Below are 19,872 nucleotides of genomic sequence, written 5' to 3'. Positions count from 1 at the left end.
TGCTAAACCCCTACTGGTGACAGTGTGTAGCAGCCTTTTGCCCCTCCCGTTAGAGTCCAGACAACGCAGCGGAGCCTCACACTGGTTTATTGAAAACACCCGCTAGCCAAAAGCTTTTGCATGTGTGGACAAACACGCATGTGCAACAGTGCTTAGGGACAAAGCTGGGCCCTGGGGAGTGGTCACTGGCAGGTGTTGTAGATCTGGACCTGCAGATTGATGGCCTGAAGCACACTGCGCATCCTGGCTTCCAGCCCGTCCAGCTGGGCCGCCTTGCCCTCCAGCTCACGCTCGTTCTCTTCATAGGTGCCCTCCAGTTCTAGAAGGATCAAGCAATAGTTTCGTTCCTTCTCTCCCAGTCCCTCCTCCCCAGCTGCCGCCCGCCGCGGTCCTCACCCTGCAGCCGCTGCAGCTTGTCCTGGGCAGCTTGCAACAGGCCCCGAGCCTCGTCCCGCAGCTGTTCTGCCCTGGCCTGTGCAGCCAGCACACCCTCAGCCTTCCTTTCTGCCAGCGCCTTCACAGTTTGGTACCGGTCACCTACTTGTTCCCGAAGCTGCTGCAGGTTTAAAGGATAGGGTCAGTATGCTAGTACAGTAGCGTCCTAACTGCACTGCCCCTGCTCCCTCGGGATGGCTTTGCCTCAGCTTACCTTCTCAGCCTCCCTGGCACGGCTCTGAGCACTGCCGGCTGTTTCCTCCGCTGTAGATGCTGCCAGGCTGTTGCCCGCCCGTTTCAGTTTCAGGGCCTCCAGGAGGGCGTCCAGCTGCCGAGCCCTCTCACTTGCAGAGTTCAGAGACTTCTCTGCACCCGCCATCCTTTCCTGAACCTGCCACGGAGGGGCCCAGGTTTAAACAGATCTACCTTTGGTCCCAGCAGTCGAGAGGGAGCGACAGGTTGATCTCGGTGAGTTCTGGGTCAGCCAGGACCACTTGGTGAGACCCTGTCCCAAACAAAACAGAGCCACAGTACATGCCCATGTCCCACTGGAGTTCCGGGGAGACCACACCTGGTGCAGGGTCTGTTCTGTGTTCTGTGTGTCGGCCACTGCTCCCCGGATGGCACCCTGAGCAGCGCCTTGTGCCCGCTGGGCCTCCTCCAATGCTGCCTGTACTGTCTCTGCCTTCTGTTTCTCACCCTCAGCCCGGTTCCTGAGGAAAAGGGGAGGTCAGGGCCTGCAGGTATCAGGACCAGGGGTCAGGAATGGGGGCCAGGGTTGGGGTCGGACCGTGCCCGCTGTGCGTCTTGTAGTAGCTGCTCAGCCGACGCACGTCGCCCATAGTGTGTGCCAGGATTGTGTCCACATCTGCCAGGCTCCGGACACGTTCTGCAATCTCACTCGCTAGGTGCTGGATCTGCTCAGGTGAGGCTGGGATGGAGAGCTCCAGCACCCGTGTGGCCACCATTTCAATACTGTCGGGGTCAGCTCCCTCCTCTATGGAGACACAGGCAAAGGCTTAAGAGCGGTCTCCTGCATCAGCTTGGGAACATAATCTTGATATGTGGGTTCTCAGACTGCACATGCCGGAGGAGTTTGCTCAAAGGCACAAGGATGTAAACAAAGAATAGGGACTGTATGAGGGGCGGAGACTTAGGGACCCTGACTGAACAAGGACTCGGGGGCCAGACATCGGGTCATAGACACATGTCCACTGCAGACCCTGAGACTCAAACACACAGACACGAGGGAAATGACCACACGGCCTGGGCCACGTGGGAGGCTCACGGCTGAGGAAGTCCTTCACACTCTGGATGAGTTCTCGAAGCTCGTGGTTGGCCTGCTCCACCTGGCCCCTAGAAGCATTAGCCTTATCCAGGGCTGCCTGTGCCTGCTGCTGTGCCTCCTCTGCCTGCCGACGCGTCTCCGACATGCGGCTGAGGATGCCTCCACCTGCTCCCAGTGCCCGCTGCAGCTCTGCCTGTGTGTGCCGAGCCCGGCCCAGTGCCAGATCTGCTGTGGCCGCTGCCCCACTGCAACCGAGGCCACCACAGCGGGGCTGCCCGTCCTCATCCCGACATCCGGCACCCCCACAAGGGCTGGTAGCACAGGGTGCGTCCCCGGGTGCCCCACACACCTGCCAGGCACAAAACAAATCAAGGTTCCGTGGGAAGACTCCGCACCCACCCATCCCACTCAATACGTGCACCTCACCAGTTCATTTATGCCTGTCAGGCTCAGGGTTTGGGTCTGTGCAGACAGCTGTCCCAGTGCCTCCTGGTTGGCTAAGTGTTTGCGGTTGAAGCTCTCTTGTTGGGCAGCCATGAGCACTTCTGTCCGACGCCGGGTATCTGCTGAGTTGCTCACTGGGCTGGGTACCGCAAGGGTGGAGGTGTTGGCCCGGCGTTCTGCTTCTGTAGACTGGCTGTGGGCATGTCGGATGCTGTCATAGGCACCTGCGTTGGGTCGGAGGGGTCAGTCAGCTGAACACTGGCCCTGGCCCACCTGCCCAGTTAACCAACAACTCACCTAAGAAATTGGAATGTTTGAGGAGATCCAGATGCTGGTCAAGCTGCCGCAGTGTCAGGTTAAGCGCAAGCCCGTCTCTCTCCAGGCCGCTGAGTGCGTGGTTGGCATTGAAGTTCTCATCCTGAACATCTGTTAGCTCTGCTTCTAACTGAGTCAGGCGCTCAGTGGTCTTCCCAATTTCATGGCTATATCAATAGGGGACGTGTTTAGAGAGGCTTCATCCCAGATCTTTTGGGCCTTTGCTCCATCCCACCATATTTGTTTTATCTTATTTTTTATTTTTTGGTTTTCCGAGACAGGGTTTCTCTGTGTAACAGCTCTGGCTGTCCTGGAACTCACTCTGTAGACCAGGCTGGCCTTGAACTCACAGAGAGAGAGATCCACCTGCCTCTGCCTCCTGAGTGCTGGGATTAAAGGCATGTGCCACCACCACCCGGCCCTACCATATTTATTTAGTCCCATCCATACCGCAGTCCCTCTGTGGCCTCCACGAGCTTTGCAGTAGAGGCAGCTGAGGCATTTCGGGCACCCACGATGGCCTGCACCATGCCCAGCTTCCCTTGCATGTTCAAAAAGCTGCTCTCAAAGGCGCCCAGCACGCCCGTCTGCTGCAACTCCTGCACCCACTGCTCCAGGCGGCGCGTACGAGCAGCCAAGTCCTGCACTACACGATCCCAATCTCCAAAGCACGCGTGGCAGGGGTGACAAGCAGGAAAGACGCCCGAGAAGCCGCGAGCGCACTGGTCACAGCGCACGCCGGACACGCCTGGACGGCAGCTACAGTGGCCTGTGGCACGGTGACACTGAGGCTTGTCTATTCCTCTAGGGTCACAGTCACAGGCTGCAGAAAAAGACAAGCACAGCATTAGGGCCCCGGTGATGCGTCCTGAGACAATCCTTCTCCGCCGTCTCCCCAGATGTCTCACCACGGCACTGTAAGCCAGGGTCTCCCCAATGGAGCTCTTGACACTCGGAACAAGTCCTCCCACCAAAGCCGGCATGACAGTGGCACTGCCCTGTGAACTAGGGTACAAACAGAGCAAACGTTGAGCCTGTGAGGCGGATCGCGGGCCCCCTCTGCCCAGATAGCTTACCCAGGATTCCGTACCTCGTTGCAGGTGGGGCCTCTGGCCCTGGTCGGGTGGCAAGCACAAGGCTGGCAGCCACGGCCACTGGTGAAGTTCCAAAAGTTGGGGGCACAATGGTCACAACTAAGGCCTTGGACATGAGGGAGACATGGGCACTGCCCACTGCTTGGATCACAGTAGCATTGGTCAGTAGATGGGCACTGCTGGGGATTTGTGCCCAGAGGATTACAGGTACAGCCTGGGCAAGCCAAGACAGACACAGCAATCAAGGGGGTCCATCTCCAGCGGGACCCACCCCAACCATCTCCTCCCATATCCATACTCACGGCGACAACTCTGTCGGGCTGCTTGCCCATGGTAACCAGGCTTGCAGTGGCCACAGCGGGGCCCCTCTGTGTGGTGTAAACAGCGCAAGCATTGCCCCGTGTGGGGATCACAGGCATCAGGGTCCGTGGGGTCGATGTTCCCACTGCACTCACACAGTTGGCACCTGCCGCCTGGCTTTGATGGGTCTCCAAAGTGCCCAGGGGCGCAAGCGTCACACCGAAGCCCTGTCCACAGTCAAGAGGAAACTATGAGTGCTGGGACTGGCTACCTCACACTGATCCCATCCATCCCTGTGCCCCACCCACTCGCCTGTGTAACCAGGTCGGCAGTGGCACACAATTTGCTGCGAGTATCCATCCCGGTGGCAAGAAGTAGCGAAGTGCCTCTGGCTTCCAGGGCCTTCGGGGCAGGGGCAAGGTCGGCACTGGCCTCCGTATGTCAGCCGTGGGTCCCCATGAAAACCAGCAACGCACCTGCAGGGAAATGAAGCAGTGGCATCCACAGGCAGCCTGCCCAGCCACCAACCGCTCACCGCTCCTCGAGGCTCACCTCTCACAGTGCTCGCCCCCTGTGTAATCCCGGCAGCCCAGGCAAGCGCCTGTGTGGGCATCGCATTCATCTGCACGCCCATTGCAGACACACGGCCGGCAGTTGGGGAAGCCCCACTGGCCACGCTGACAGTGGTCGCAGCGGAGGCCAAAGGCGCCGGTGCCGGCAGGGACATTGCCCGCTAGTCCCTTCGCACAGGGCGCTGAGGGCCCCATCAGGGCTACACTGGCAGGCTGGGGATAAGACAGAGACAGTCAGGGTGGGGAGGTGGAGGAACGATAGAAACCTAGGAGTGTCTGCAGGATCCACGGCGGGGTCGGAGAAGGAAGAAGCAAAGCCAGGGAGAAGAGGGGAGACCAAGAGACAGACCTTGACAACCTGCAGGGCCAAAGCCGTAATAGCCAGTGGCGCAGGCATCACAGCGGCGTCCAACCACCCCAGGTTTGCACCGGCACTGGCCACCGTGAGGGCTGCACTCGGAGCTCAGCGAGCCTTGAGGGTCACACTGGCATGCTGTGAGGAGAGGAGGAAGAGCAGATTAGACTCGGTCCCCACCTCGGCCTACCCATTCGTCTCAGGAGTACTTACGCAAGGCACCATTGTAGATCAAGGAGGACAGGCTGATGAGGAGGGGGGCGCAGGCCTCGGAGAGCGGCGTCTTGCTGGGCATCAGGCCTTCCTCGTGGCAACGGTAGCGCTCAAAGGTGGCACGGCGCTCCAGGGCGGCAGCGTCACCTCCACTAAACATCTCTAGCGCCGAGACATGGGGCTGCAGCACCAGCTGAAGAGATGTGCAAGAGTGCAGCGCACGTGGGACCACATCAGTGCTGCCAGAGGACCTCCCTGGCGCGGCCACTGGCCAGCCTGCTCTCTCGCAGGCCCCTCCTAGTCATCACCACCCGCACGATCCCCGCCCCGCAGGCCCTGCCCTCTTGGTTGATATGAGCAAGAGGGGCTTATTCACCGAGTCAACCAGTAGTCCAGTTTCAGGATGGGCACGTCCTCCTGTCCGAATCAGTTTCAGATTCAGTTTGTAGGAGACCCCAGGCTCAAGGCAGACGGGTCTGGGAAACACCAAAAACCTGGGGGTGGGGAGGAGAGAGACGGCACAGGATGACGCTCAGGGTCAGTGAACCCATCATCCTGGGCCTTTTACTTATTTTTGTTGTTGTTTTTGATTTTTTGTTTTTTCAGGTCAGGTGTCTCTGTGTAACAGCCCTGGGTATCCTGGAAATCGTTCTGTAGACTAGGCTGGCCGCAAACTCACAGATCCTATCCTGGGCCTTTTCCACAGCTGCTCATAGCAATCAAACCTATTACCAAGGCAGGGACAGCAGCCAAGCCAGACTCGGCCCACATCCACCTGCTGAGGCCCTGACAGGGGATCTCAACAGAAGAGTCCCATAAATGTGGCTTTCTAGAATCATACACCCATACAGACCAAGATCACTGAAAACACAGAGCCTAGCAACCACGTGTCTCCTGACATTACAATTTGTCAGGTGTTCTTTACATTAGTGACTAAGTATTTATTTATTCTGTAGTCTCAGGAATTGACTCTACAGCTTTGTAGCGGCTAGTTAAGAAGGTGTCACCAAGCCGGACGGCGGTGTGTGCCTTTAATCCCAGCACCCAGGAGGCAGAGGCAGGAGGATCTCTGTGAGTTCGAGGCCAGCCTGTTCTACAGAGTGAGTTCCAGGATAGGCTCCAAAGCTACAACGAGACCCTGTCTCAGGAAAAAAAAAAAAAGGCATCACTGAACTACATCCCCAGACCTTGGTTTCTTCTCTCTTGAGACAATAATCCTATCTCTCTGTCCCCTAGGTGATTTGTCGAGTAAACCCAGACATGAGTTCTTTCATTCCACTCCCAACCTCCTTCAATCCCTGAGTCTTCCCCTAGCTGCTACTTCAGTTTTGCTTCCCCGCCCAATAAATCCACAGAGACCCCTGCAGTCACTACCAGCTAGCCTTCTGCTGCAGTGGGACTCTGGCCCACTTGGTGTCAAGGTCACCAATGACCTCCATGTAGCTAAACGCAGCGGCCACTTTTCTGTTCTCATCTGGCTTAAGCATTCAGCAGCATGCCGTGAGTTCCTGTGCCTCCCTCTTCGCTCTTTTCGCTTAGCCTCTGGGCCCCTGTCCTCATCCCTAGTTTTTTCCTCTGCCCACTCATTTCTCCCTTTTTGAGGCAAGCTCTTAATTTGTTCCAGGCAGACACTGAATTTGCTGTGTAGCCAAGAATACCTTGAACTTCTGATCCTCCTGCCTCTGTCTCCCAAATGCTAGGATTAAAGGCACGAGGTACTACAACCAGCTCATGGGAACCGGATGTTTACTCCAACATTGCTCCCCCGAGTAATCCCAGACACAGAAACCTAGCCACTTACTGGCCTTATCCCTCAAGCCAAAGAATCTCAGACTGTTCCTTACAGGCATGGTGCTATGTCCCTTTAACGACAGCACTTGAGATGCTACAGCAAGAAAATCACAAGTTTCAGGCTAGCCAGGGACATATTATAATAAGATCCTGAATCTAAGCCAGGTGGTGGTGGTGGTGGTGCACACCTTTAATCCCAGTCAGGGACTGCAGCCAAGCCAGACTCAGCCCACATACACCTGCTGAGGCCCTGACCTTTCCTAGACCATTTAACTTGGGTGGCAGAGGCAGGCAGCTCTGTGAGTTCAAGGCCAGCCTGGTCTATAGATCGAGTTCCAGGACAGCCAAGGCTACACAGAGAAACTCTGTCTCGAAAATCCAGGAAAAAAAAAAAAAAAAGGGAAGGAGGCCAGGGTGGCCAACAGAGTAATGAAAAAGATACAGGAAACAGGGCTGGAGAGATGGCTCAGAGGTTAAGAGCACAGGCTACCCTTCCAGAGGTCCTGAGTTTGGTTCCCAGCACCCACATGGTGGCTCACAACCATCTGTAATGAAATCTGGTGCCCTCTTCTGGCCTGCAGGCATACATACAGGCAGAACACTGTATACATAAGAAATAAATAAATCTTAAAAAAAAAAAAATACAGAAAACAAATACTTGTAAAATGTAACAAACTTTAACCGGTCACATCCCTACTCTGATGCCACTGCCTTACAACCGTCACCATCACAGGGACTTTGTGGAGTGACAGAGGATGACTTCCCGTCAATTAATGCCTTGGCCTCTGCAACTCACTCCCTTGAGAAGCAGGCTCTGTTTTATCTATGACTTCCCTCTGAGCACAGCCATGGAGCTGGTAAGCAGCCCCCAGGAGGACGTACCTGAAAGAAGGAACAGATGAAAAAGTAATGTGGTCTTTCAGGTAATCTGCGTGGAATAAAGGCTGGCCCTCCAAGCCCTAGCACTGTGCCCTCACCTGGTGTTTGGTTGAAGCATCCCCTGAATTCGGTCATCCTTGGGCAGCACGTGCCCACAGGGACTGTGGGCAGACACTGGCCCTGGGCGATGCACAGTCAGTTCCAGCTCTGCCCATTGCTCAGGAACCTGGGGGAAGAGGACAGTGGAGAGGATCCTTCCACATCCAGAATGTCAGCACAGGTCAGCTGTCACAGGGTCTAACCTGGGGCTCCAAGCGCAGCAGCAGGTCATAGTCCATGGCCCTTGGCAAAGAGGTCACCAGGAACTCCACTTCCTGACCTTCCCGCAGCCGCACAAAGCCTGGGCCAGTCCAGGATGGAGTTTCCCGGTTGGTCGCCAGACGCTCTACCACCTCAAGCACCTGAGAGTCAACACGGTCAACGCAGGGATGAGAACACAGGTGAAGTACTCTCTCTGCTCCCACAGCCAGCCCCAGACACCATTTCTCCTGCCAGGACCTCCCCTGAGACTGGATGGTACCCCAGTTCCTCCGAGACACCACCCACAGCCCCTCCTCTCCAGCCATCCCACCCACATCTTGTGAGTGCTCCCACCTGTCCTCGGGCATCCTCAGCCTCCCAAGTTAAATGGTCTAGGAAAGGCCGGAAGTAGCCAGGCTGTACTTGTTCACAGCGCCGCCCAATCATGTGTGGGCGGCAGCGGCACTGACCGGTGGCCTCATCACACCTGAGGAATGCTGTGGTTACTGAAGGGCCACCCCCTTTGCCTTACCAACCACCTCCCAAGTCCCTGTTACACCACTCACTGAGGATCTAAGGCACCACCAATGTCGCAGTCACAGGGGCGGCAACCAAGCAGGTCATGGCTCAGGCCCCAGTGGCCAGGCTAGGAAAAAGAGAATGCTGGGAAGCCAGAAACCGACTTCCTTGCCACCCATCAGTGAGTCCAATCGCACTTGAAGCCTCCTACCACTGATTGGTGAACACAAAGTCCCCGGACCACTGGCCTATACCCTTGGCCTCCCAAGGACTGGACCCTAAGTCCTCAGGACCCACCCACTGGACTTTGCCCCCAGCCATGTGCTTGGAGGACAAGTCCAGGACCCTGGAACCCCAGATTCCTCAGTCGCACCAGGCAGCGGTCACAGCCACGTCCAGTCACCAGACGCTTGCAGAAGCAGGTCCCACTGTTGGAGTCGCAGGGAGTGCCCCCAGGCACTGTGCCCCGAGAATTACACTGGCAGCCTGCAGAGAAAGACGCCCATTAGCCCTGTAGGAAGTAGAAGCGGTGCTCAGGTTCGTCTGCTCCAGGAGTAAGAGGCCAGGGGTTAAAGGTCAGCATAGGAGTTAGGGCATGAAGCACATACGCTGGCATCCTCGAGGGTCACTGGCACTGAGTCCAAAGAAGCCATCACGGCATTGCTGGCAGCGAGTGCCAGCCACATGCTCTTTGCAGCGACACTGGCCCGAGACCAGTCCTAGCACAGGGTCATCGTGGGAATCACAGCGACCACCATCTTGAGACCCCATAGGGTCACAGTCACAGGCTGAGAACAAAGAGAGTATCAAGTCACCCCATCCCAATGGCAGAGCACCCGTCCTAAGCCTTCCCCTAGTCCTGTTCTGGTACCACACCAATTCTGGCTTCCTAGTTCCTGACTCAGGCTCAGCTTTCTCTCCCCCATCCCCAGTCCCAGCCTTACGACGGCACACGGCCGGATCCCGAATGTCCTTGGTTGGGTCCCGGTAGAAGAAGGGCCGGCAAAGCTCACAGTGGCGTCCAGCTGTGTTGTGCTGACATCCGTCACACACGCCTCCGCTCACATTTCCAGATGCCAGGTACACAGCCATGTCAAAGTGGCAGCTGTGAGTATGACCGTTGCACTCACACTCTGGGGGAAGACAGAGGCCCAAGGAGAAACAGGATGAGGGTCACAGGGAGGGGGCCAGCGTCGTCACTCCATGTCGGTACCATAGGCCAGAATTTACAGGGGCAGCTTAAGGACTTCAAGGCTTCAGAATCCTATGGGACTGGTAGCCCGAGCAGATTACAGAGGAGGGTTGAGGGTCATCAGGGATATCAAGGCCTGAATACCCTTTAGACACAGCCTAGGTATTTGGGGCTTGACCAACTAGCATTTGGTTCGAACCAGGGCAGCGCCAGGCTACAGAGATCTGTGTCTTACTCACTCCGACAGGCGTGAGTATTGCCGTCCTCAGCAGGATGCCAGGGAAGGTCATGGTAGAAATCCTGACACTGCTCACAGTTGAGACCACGAGTATTGTGTTTGCAGATGCAAGCCCCATGTACCTGTGAAGATATACAGGAAGGTTGGCAGGCAGTCTATCTAGCCATGCCCACCCCTCTCCATCACCCTATTCCAGTCGTCTGAAGGCCCTTACCATGCCCTCAGCATGGGCTGGTGCCCTGGTGCAGGGGCACACTGCGAGGCATGTCCATAACAGAAGCAGTTGCCACGGACGACAAGCTCATAGAGGGCATAATAGTATTTTTCCCGGATCTCCCGCCGTGGGTCAAGCAAGTTGTCTCCCAGCGTGTGAAGCCGAGTCAAGTTCACTCGTAGGTTGGTGATCTTCAACAGGTCTAGGAAGGGGAAGAAGGTTTCGTCCAACTAGATGGGCAAGCTCTGGTTGCCTCAGACCCACCCGGGGGTTGCAGCTGCCAAGGTCACCTTGGGAGGCATCTTTTCTATTGCTACCAGAGCTAAACTGGGCTTGGCATCTGCCCTAGGAAGCACCCAAAATAGTTACCGAGGCCCCAAATAGTCCCCATCCGGACATTGGGACTGTGCCAGTCTCAACGGGTAGAGTACTCACTCTGAATCCGTGAGCTGTAGGGGTCTGGAATGGGGATAGCAGGATCCAACACACGATAGATGACCTGGCATGGCAGGAGGCCCACAGAGACATCAGACCTTGCTTCAGGTGCATCACAAAACCCATAGATCCCTTCCTATCCACCCAGATCCTACCCTTACCTCGCCTTCAGTGGATGGCTCGATTTCTGAGTAGCGAGACTCACAAACCACATCATCCCAGTGTCGTGGCGGGGCCAGTGGAATGCCTGGGAAGTCGGCCCCGCAGTCATAGGAAAAATATCGGTACACATGCCAGGTGCGGCCAAAGTCTGCAGAGCGCTCCACCAGCATGGCCGCAGGACGAAATGTCTGGTTGGGGAGGGGGACATGTCTGATTAGCAAGAACCAGGACCTCAGCCCAACCTGAGCTGCTTAGTCACGATCACTGCCAATCACTCACGGACAAGTGGGAGTGACTATGAAAACCAGTCATGATCAGACCAGGGATGACAGCCACCTCTCACGGTAGGTTAAAAGATCAGAAGGCCCGGGGAGACCATATCTGATCTAGTCTAGGAATGCGGCACAGGAGGGCATGTGCAAAGGCCTAGAGAGCGTTCCAGCAATGGAAGCTATGCAAGAAATGACCACGGTTCCTATGGAGTCAGAACACAACCCACGAGCACAGGGAAGCTGAGTTGTGGAGCTCTGTCCAGGGGCCTGGGGGACCAAAGCAGGGCAATTCGGGCAGGTTCACTGACATGCAGGCACCTTGAAAGTCATGATGAGGTGGGTGAAATGGAATTCAGCTTCCAGGTCCAGCTGGATGGTGACCCTTGAAATACCTGCAGCAGGAAGCAGAGCAGGACTCTGAGGTTACTGGGGTAGAAGCCCTGGTCACGCGAATGACCTACTCATGGGCTCACCATTCTCTGATTGCCACCAGGCTGTCCGGCGTTGTGGTGCGAAGCTGGTGACCACGTTCTGGATTCGATGGCTGTTGGGGTTGTCTCGAGCAGAGAAGGGGCGCCGGGAGTCACACAGGAAACACTTCTTCTCATCCTGGGTTGGGTGGAGGTTAGTAGCAGCAGCACCTTAGCCAGTGCCGCCCCCACCCTGACCCAGCCTCTCCTCCAGTCCCCAGAGGCACCTGCAGGTGACTGACAATGCAGTAGGGCTGAGGGCTATGCAAGCCACATGTGGAGGAAGCAGTCAGTCTGTCCGCACGGCCCACCAACAGGTCACCAGTGGCTGGGTAGCAGCTTCCTCGAGAACAACCAGGCACATCCAAGGAAGGGACCTGGGCCAGTGTGGCCGCCAGCACTGGGGGCAGTGAGTTAACCAGTTCAGCAGTGATTCTGTTAGGGAGCCCCATCCCTTGGGCCCCTGGGACAGCCAGCCACCCCTGGACCTACCATCACATCCCATAACCTTAGGCCTCACCAGGCCCCCTCACCACTTAGAAGTAGACCCAAGCGAAGTTCCCAAGGCAGAGGCAGTCCCTGCCGGCCCCTCCCTGGTTCTCCTGAGGCCCACTCCATCCTGAAGAGAAGTAAAACAGAGATAAGGGGGGGATGAAGACTCCAAAGACGCAGCCCACCACCTCCCTTGGGGTTGATGCTGACCCTGACCGTGTAGGTACTGGGCTGGTTTCCCTCCAGGCCCTCAGTCTGTCCCAGGGTCTGTCCAGCAGTCACTCCTCCACAATCTGAGAGTCTGACGACTTTGGGTAAAGTTGGAAAGCAGGGAAGGAAGGAAAACATGGAGCGGATCTACGACGGGATTATAACTTAGGATAGAGCCCCTGGCTCTACCATGTCCCTGTCCTCCGCAAACAACCCTCATCCCAAGAACCAGACACAGGCCACTTCACCCACAATTTTTTTTAAGGTGAGGTTTATTTAGAAGAGTAGCAGAGGTGTATTTAGCAAAGAAGCAGGTTAGTTAGAAGCACTAATAAGCGAGGACTCCAAGGGGAAATCGGAGTAGGCTGCTCAAAAACAGAGAACAGCCTTGTCCGCTTATCTTCAATGTATCCCTAAAGTCGGGATTTGTACAGAGACGGGGTGAAGATGGAGAGTGGATACAGGAAGGGGACTTTATAGAACTGGGGGAATGGAAGAGGTCAATAGGAGGAAGCTTGTGATCTTTGAGATCTGGAAGGCAGATCTAAGGAGCTTATGGTCTTCGTCCTTGGTGTCACCATGGAAACCACTGTCAAATCATCCTCTGGCTCCCAGGGTTACAGCATCTGCAGGAAGATGAAATAGGTGCAAACTAGAATTCTATTGGACCTGTGGGAAGGTTTATGATGACCCAAAGGACAGAACAGGATTGAGCTCTGGGAGCCACTGGGTAGACCATCCAATGCCTGAAACACAACTCTGAGGAACTCCACCGTCCATAGTCACTATAGCAAATGGGTTGCAAGAAGCATTGCCTGTTCCCTGATTAAAATGGGCTGTGGCTACTCAGCTACCCGGATATGGGATCTGGGTGACAGACCCTGGACCCTGGCAGCAGCGAGTGAATCCGAATCTTGTGGCTATTTATCCATTCCGGACTTTCCAGTCCTCTGGCAGCCCGGGAGCGTAGAGTTGGAATGCGCGCACCCACTAGGCGCGTGCCCCACCCAGACCCCTGGGACTTCAGGCGGGAAGAGGGTGGGTCCAGGGTCTGTAAGGCTTGCTTTGAGCGCCACAGCTACGAACAGACTGCTGGAGATCAAGCAAAGATTACTGGAAGCTGCAGGTGCCCGTAGGAAAGCTGAGAGTTCTTCAGAGGAAACTTTCCGCTGCACAAAGGAGAATGGGGGCGGGACAGTCAGTCGTTGGATTTTCTCTGTCACTCGAGTAGAGTCTGCCATCACCTAGAGGGTCCTGTGGGTAACCTAGGGAAGCTCTGGGATACTAGAGGTCATCAATCAGAATTTTAGCTCAAGCTGTCCCCGGTGCTTTGAGTGGCTCTTGGGAACCTGTTCCTCGTGCTGGATGGCCTTGCCCAGTCCGAATACAGGGGGAGGGGCTTAGTCGTATGGCAGCTTGGTATGCCATGCTTTGCAGAAGCCCATGGAAGGCTTGCCCTTTTCTGAGCGATTACGGAGGAGGGGTGGATTAAGCGGGGGAGGAAAAGAGGGGGCAGGGAGTGGGAGGAGATGTGAGCTGCTGTAAAGTTCAGAACCGGGTCAAGTGTTGATTCGGGTTAAGGCTGGGGTCACGGTTGTGATGGAGATTTGGGCCACGGTCAGAAGTTACATCCCTGACTCCGATGACCCGATCTCCAGAGTTGGTGTACTGACCGGCACAGAATGACCAGGTCCTGGGCAAGAAGGCAGCCAATCTGCAGAGGAGGGAAGGGAGCCTGTGGTCGGGATGTAAAATACATAAATAAATAATTTACAAAAGATTATGTTGTAGGAAAAAAAAAGAAAGAATTTAGATAACTCAGAGGTAAAGGCGGGGGTGGGGTGGGGTTGAGGCATTAGAGGCGTCAAGGGGGTTACGTGATAGCTTTATTCACAAGGTTAGAGGGCCAATGAGGGACAGCAGAGTCACATTTAGGACAGAGGGTACTCAGTGAGATCTCTGGTGTCTCAAGATCAAGATGAGATTTCTTGGTCACTATCGTGTAACCCAGGTGGTTTCAGGGTCGTGTCCCCCCCCCCAATTTTTTTTTTTTTTTTTTTTTTTTTTTTTTAAAAACAGGGTTTCTCTGTGTAGCCTTGCCTGTCTTGAAACTCACTCCGTAGACCAGGCTGGCCTCGAACTCAAAGAGATCTGCTTACCTCTGCGTCCCCAGTGCTGGGATTAAAGGTGTGTACCACCACACCTCTATTCAGGGTCCTTTCTTTATTTTTATTTTATTTTATTTTTTATTTTTTTTATTTTTTTGGTTTTTCGAGACAGGGTTTCTCTGCGTAGCTTTGCGCCTTTCCTGGAACTCACTTGGTAGCCCAGGCTGGCCTCGAACTCACAGAGATCCGCCTGGCTCTGCCTCCCGAGTGCTGGGATTAAAGGCGTGCGCCACCACCGCCCGGCTCTTTATTTTTATTTTAAGTGCATAAATGCTTTGTCTGCTTGCATACCTGTGAACCACGTCCATGTCTGGTGCCCAAAGAGGCCAGAAAAGGGCGTTGGATCCCTTGGAACTGGAGTTATCAGGTGGCTGTCAGCTGCCGTGTGGGTGCTGGGTGCTAGAGATGGAGCCCAAGTCCTCTGGAGTTCAGTGCACTTGATCACTTAATTCTCCGGTGTGACAGGTTCCCTTTTAGCTGGCATCCAAAGATGGTTTACAGCTGCTGGCATGGCTGTGGCAAATACGCTCTTCAAGTGTTGCTGCTTTGGGGCCTGCAGATTGGCTGCCTTCTTGCCCAGGACCTGGTCATTCTGTGCCGGTCAGTACACCAACTCTGGAGATCGGGTCATCGGAGTCAGGGATGTAACTTCTGACCGTGACCCAAATCTCCATCACAAGTGTGTCCCCAGCCTTAACCCGAATCAACACTTGACCCGGCTCTGAACTTTACTCCAGCTCACATCTCCACAGAAGTTTGAATCTGATAACGACCTAAGTCCTGAACCATACATCTTTGTTCTAGCTTCCACCTTCCTTTCTGATTTAATCCCACCATGAGCCGGTCCCACTTAAGCCCAGCCACATCTCTAGGTGGCTCCAGATGCTCTACCTTTCACCACAGTTCTTGGCCCTCAGCTTCTGCCTGTGCCAGCTCTTCTGCAACATGGCTACCAGGCTGCATTTGCCCTTCTCCAGCTCTACAGAACTCGTTTGGCCATCTGCAACTTCTAGAGCAATGTTGAGCATCATATCCTGCCCAGACTCTAGGAACCTGAGTAAATCACTGCTCAAGACTGCTGGGAGGCAGGAAGTTTAGAACTGGGCCACTGTGCTTTAGCCCCATATAGCTCAGCCCCAGCCTGAACCCTACTTCCTACTGTTCTAGAAGGGTCCTTGAGACCCTAATATCCCGTTTCAACTAGCCTAGATTTCTAGATATGCCCATGGCTCAAGTTGCCTGCTCTACCACCTGGGCCTGCTGCTAACCTGCAAAAAAAGTCTTGAGATCCTCAGCTCCATTGGACATATGCTCCATGACAGGGCCGTATCAGCTAGTAGCCGAATACTCCTGTCACCTGGGGCAAAAGACTTGGGGTTGTAGAGAAATCACAGCAAGGAAGCAACTAGGTTCAGTATTCATCTCATATGGGTAATTAGTACATGGTGGAGGATCCCAGGAGAGGATGGCGATCACAGTAGGGTTTTTGTTTGTTTGTTTGTTTGTTTGGTGTTTTCTCTGTGTAGCCAGCTCTGACTGTCCTGGAACTTGCTCTGTAGACCATGCTGGCCTTGAACTCAGAGATCCACTGGCCTCTACCTCCTGAGTGCTGGGATTAAAGTTGTGCTCCACCACCGCCTAGCAAGTAGGGTTTTGTAAAGGTGTGTGTGTGTGTGTGTAATGTATCCTGCAGGTGCCTGTGTTGTTCAGGTGATACAGTGCTGCATCCTTTGGAACTGGATTTACAGGCAGTTTTGAGCTGCCAAATGTGGGTGCTGGCAACTGAACTCCGGTTCTCTGCAAGGGCAGTATGTACCTATGAGCCTTCTCTCCAGCCCCACAGTAGCCTTTGACTAGATAAAAGGGCACTGAGGTGGAGAAGCAGGGTACGTGCCCCGTCATAAGGAAGAGGCAAAGCCTACCCTACAACACTAGCTCCACACTGTAACATCTTTGAGAAGGGTGCTGAGATCACAGACCCAAATAAGAGCCTTATTGATAACCTAATCTACCTTCGTTCTAACCTTTCATGGACCCTTCACCTGCCTCTAACAATTGCTCAGTGGTATGAGGTTTACAAGAACTAACTGTTAGAGCCAGGCCTTGTAATCCCAAAACTCAGGGGCAAGGAGGATCACCATGAGTCCAAGGCCAGCCTGGACTACATAGTAAGACCAATAGAAGTAAGTCTAAATGAAAAAGCAATTAGGAACATGCAGAAACCTTGCAAACTCATTGTTAAGATAGTCTGTATCCTGAAAGCAACCACAGTAGGCTACAACATGAAAATGGCCACAGGCTCCATCCAAATCAGTGCCCGCCCCCCATTTTTATTATTATTATTATTTTTTTTCTGAGATAGGGTTTTTCTATGTAGCTTTGGAACCTGTCTTGGATCTCGCTCTGTAGACCAGGCTGACCTTGAACTCACAGAGATCCACCTGCCTCTGCCTCCTGAGTGCTGGGATGCTGTGGGATGGTCTTTCTGTACTGTGAATATGCGTTGCTACTATTGGTTAGTAAAGAAGCTGTTTTGGCCTATGGTAAGGCAGGATAAGAGCCAGGCAGGAAATCTAAGAGAGATACAGGGAGAAGAGAAGAGGAAAAAGTCAGGGCAGATGTCAGCCCTCTGCTTAAGGAGCAACGTGCCAGCAGACTGGTAATGCCACGCCACGTGGCAAAACATAGATGAATAGAAATGGGTTAATTTAAGATGAAAGAGTGCCGGGTGGTGGTGGCGCACACCTTTAATCCCAGCACTCGGGAGGCAGAGGCAGGCGGATCTCTGTGAGTTCGAGGCCAGCCTGGTCTCCAAAGCGAGTTCCAGGAAAGGCGCAAAGCTACACAGAGAAACCCTGTCTTGAAAAACAAAACAAAACAAAACAAAACAAAACAAAACAAAAAAAAAAGATGAAAGAGCTAGGTAGCAAGAAACCTGAGTCATAGGCCAAACAGTTTGTAATTAATATTAAGCCACTGACTGGATACTTGGGTACTGGCGGGCAGGAAAGATTTATCTGGCTACACTGGGATTAAAGGCATGTGCCACCACTGCCCAGCTCCAAATCAATCCCCTTAACTACCAGACAATTTCCTTTTGTTTTTGATTTTTGAGACAGAAGCTCCTGTTTCTGGGGCTACCCTTGAACTCACTCTCCTGGTTCTTCTTGAGTAATGGGCATGTGCCACTACATCTGAATAATGTACCCATTCCTGACACTCCTCCAAATTTATGCCTGCTATGTCCAGGCTATAGGACATAACCTGGGGGAGGCAATCAGAGGCCCCTGTGCAGTACACGGGGTTCAAGGGCAAGGAAGTGTCTTAGATTTCTGTTGCTGTGAGGAAACACCATGTCCAAAATGCAAGTTGGGGAGAAAAGGGTTTATTTGGCTCACACTTACTTCCACCTTACTGTTCATCACTGAAGGAAGTCAGGACAGGAACTCAAACAGGGTAGCACCCTGGAGGCAGGAGCTGATGCAGAGGCCATGGAGGGTGCTGATTACTGGCTTGCTTCCCATGGCTTGCTCAGCCTGCTTTCTTACAGAACCCAGGGCCACCAGTCCAGGGAAGACACTGCCCACCACAAGCTGGGCCTCCTGCACTGATCACTAATTGAGAAGATGTCTTACAGTGGTATCTCATGGAGGCATCTCCTCAGCTGAGGCTCCTTCCTCTCTGATGACTCCAGCTCGTATCCAGTTGACACACAAAACCAGCCAATACAGGAGGGAATCCCATGGAGAACGGAAACATGGGCTACCAAGTCCCTGGTCCTGTATTACTGCAAACAAGATGGGCGACATGCTGACGAATGTATGTCTCAGATATGCGGTCCTACCCCAGCCTACCCCAGGAGAGAGCACTCCCAAGGTAGCATCCCTCACAGTCATCCACATTTCCATCCACTCTCCAGTTCTAACTAGGGGCCCCAGAGGACGTGAGTCCAGCATCAGGTACATAAGTGGATACATCTATTGACCAATTCCTTTTCAGTTCCCACGGAGCTGACCCTGTGGGCTGACCAGTTCCCCAAAGCAGGTGCTCTGTCCATCAACAGGCCTTTCAGGCTTGCACCAGGATGCTATTTAGTCTTCTGAGTGTTCTATGTCCTGGACTCTGAGCATGGCCTCCCTCAAATCCTGAGCCTGGATCTCAATATCTGTAGGGGATGGGATGGGTGGATAGAGGAGTACTCAGGGCTCCTTGTCCTGCGGTAAGTTCAATTTACCTGGACTCTCAAGATGCATGGTACATAGCCATATATCCTCCTCCTGTCATTTCCTAGCCCTCCCTTCACCTGTTGTCCACGCATGCACCTACCTGGCCTCACCTTGCACTATTCTGGCCCTCTTAAGTCAAGCCAAACTGTTGATCCGGTCTAGTTCCCAGTATAATACTTTGAGGTACCCTGTTCATGGCACATAGTGTCCAGGACAACATAGTCAGTTCCTGCCTGCAGGGAGAGTCAGCATTAGCCTGGCTAGAGATAACCTCTGCTCCATGATGACTAGCTTTCAAACTCAGGTAGGCCATCTTGTAACCCTATGTATCTGGACTCTGGGAAGCTGACTAGAAATTCCATTTCTCCTGATTCCAGATTCCTTGCCTGAATCACTGTCTACTTTATAGGTTGCTGCATTGTCCCCACAGAGACAGGAGACTGTCTGTTAGTAACCGCACCTGATGCAATATCTTTTGTAGGACATGCAAATATCAAAGTCATAGAGCTCTCCAGGCGGTGGTGGCACATGCCTTTAATCCCAGCACTCAAGAAGTAGAGGCAGGCAGATCTCTGTGAGTTCAAGGCCAGCCAGGTCTACAGAGCTAGTTCCAGGATAGCCAAGGCTACACAGAGAAAACCCTGTCTTAAATAAAAAAAAAAAAAAATGTCACAGACCTCCTTGTACAGGTAGCCATGTCCTGGGCTGCAGCTGCAGAGAATCAGGCATTGTCCCAGGCAGTAAAGCAGCAGGGCAGGAATGCAGTGTGGAAGCTGCAGCGTGGGGCACATATCTGGCACCCACACTGGAGGTGTCCTTTTTGTGTGGTCGGTACCTGTTTGATAGTCACAGCTCGTAAAGATGGAGCCTTGGGACTGGAGAGAGGGCTTAGTGGTTAAGAGCACTGACTGATTTTCCTGAGGACCTGGGTTCAATTCCCAGCACTATCACGGTGGCTAACAATGGTCTATAACTCAGGCTCCAACAGGTTTCCATACTCTGGGTACACAGACATTCATGCAGGCAAAATATCCAGACACACATATGAAATAAATAAGTATGGAGCCTTGTGGGTCACAGGTATAGGCCGCCTTGTGGGTCACAGGTATAGGCCGTCAGAGAGAAACTGGGTCAGGACAGCACACAGTACTAGCCCTAGCTTCAGGAATGGTGCTGCGTGTGCCAGGTATGGTGGTACCTGCCTATAATCCCAGGATTTGGGATGTGGAGTTAGGAAGATTAGCTCAAGGGCCGTTCCAGCTACATAGCAACTTCAAGACCAGCTGAG

General features: G+C 53.8%; 1 protein-coding gene across 1 annotated transcript; it reads right to left on the bottom strand.

Moving 5' to 3' along the window:
* Positions 1-70: 70 nt before the first annotated feature.
* On the bottom strand, positions 71-12,299 carry Lamb2 (laminin subunit beta 2). Its single transcript, XM_028886963.2, is given in 36 exon segments — positions 71-319; positions 397-556; positions 650-826; positions 1,007-1,148; positions 1,226-1,259; positions 1,262-1,432; positions 1,724-2,072; positions 2,150-2,391; positions 2,465-2,649; positions 2,933-3,305; positions 3,391-3,487; positions 3,573-3,790; positions 3,879-4,103; positions 4,189-4,352; positions 4,429-4,589; positions 4,591-4,661; positions 4,798-4,941; positions 5,017-5,209; positions 5,393-5,510; positions 7,785-7,912; positions 7,989-8,147; positions 8,341-8,473; positions 8,553-8,632; positions 8,879-8,991; positions 9,114-9,293; positions 9,450-9,638; positions 9,937-10,057; positions 10,150-10,172; positions 10,175-10,351; positions 10,585-10,648; positions 10,746-10,934; positions 11,337-11,410; positions 11,492-11,627; positions 11,716-11,888; positions 12,022-12,107; positions 12,197-12,299. Coding segments are annotated over 35 exon segments (5,385 nt in total). The 5' UTR covers position 12,107; positions 12,197-12,299; the 3' UTR covers positions 71-182.
* Positions 12,300-19,872: the final 7,573 nt, after the last annotated feature.

This window comes from Peromyscus leucopus, chromosome 7, assembly GCF_004664715.2.
Source record: "Peromyscus leucopus breed LL Stock chromosome 7, UCI_PerLeu_2.1, whole genome shotgun sequence".
Lineage (NCBI taxonomy): Eukaryota > Metazoa > Chordata > Mammalia > Rodentia > Cricetidae > Peromyscus > Peromyscus leucopus.
Note: the sequence above shows the minus strand (reverse complement) of the source record. Positions and strands in the feature narration are given on the sequence as shown.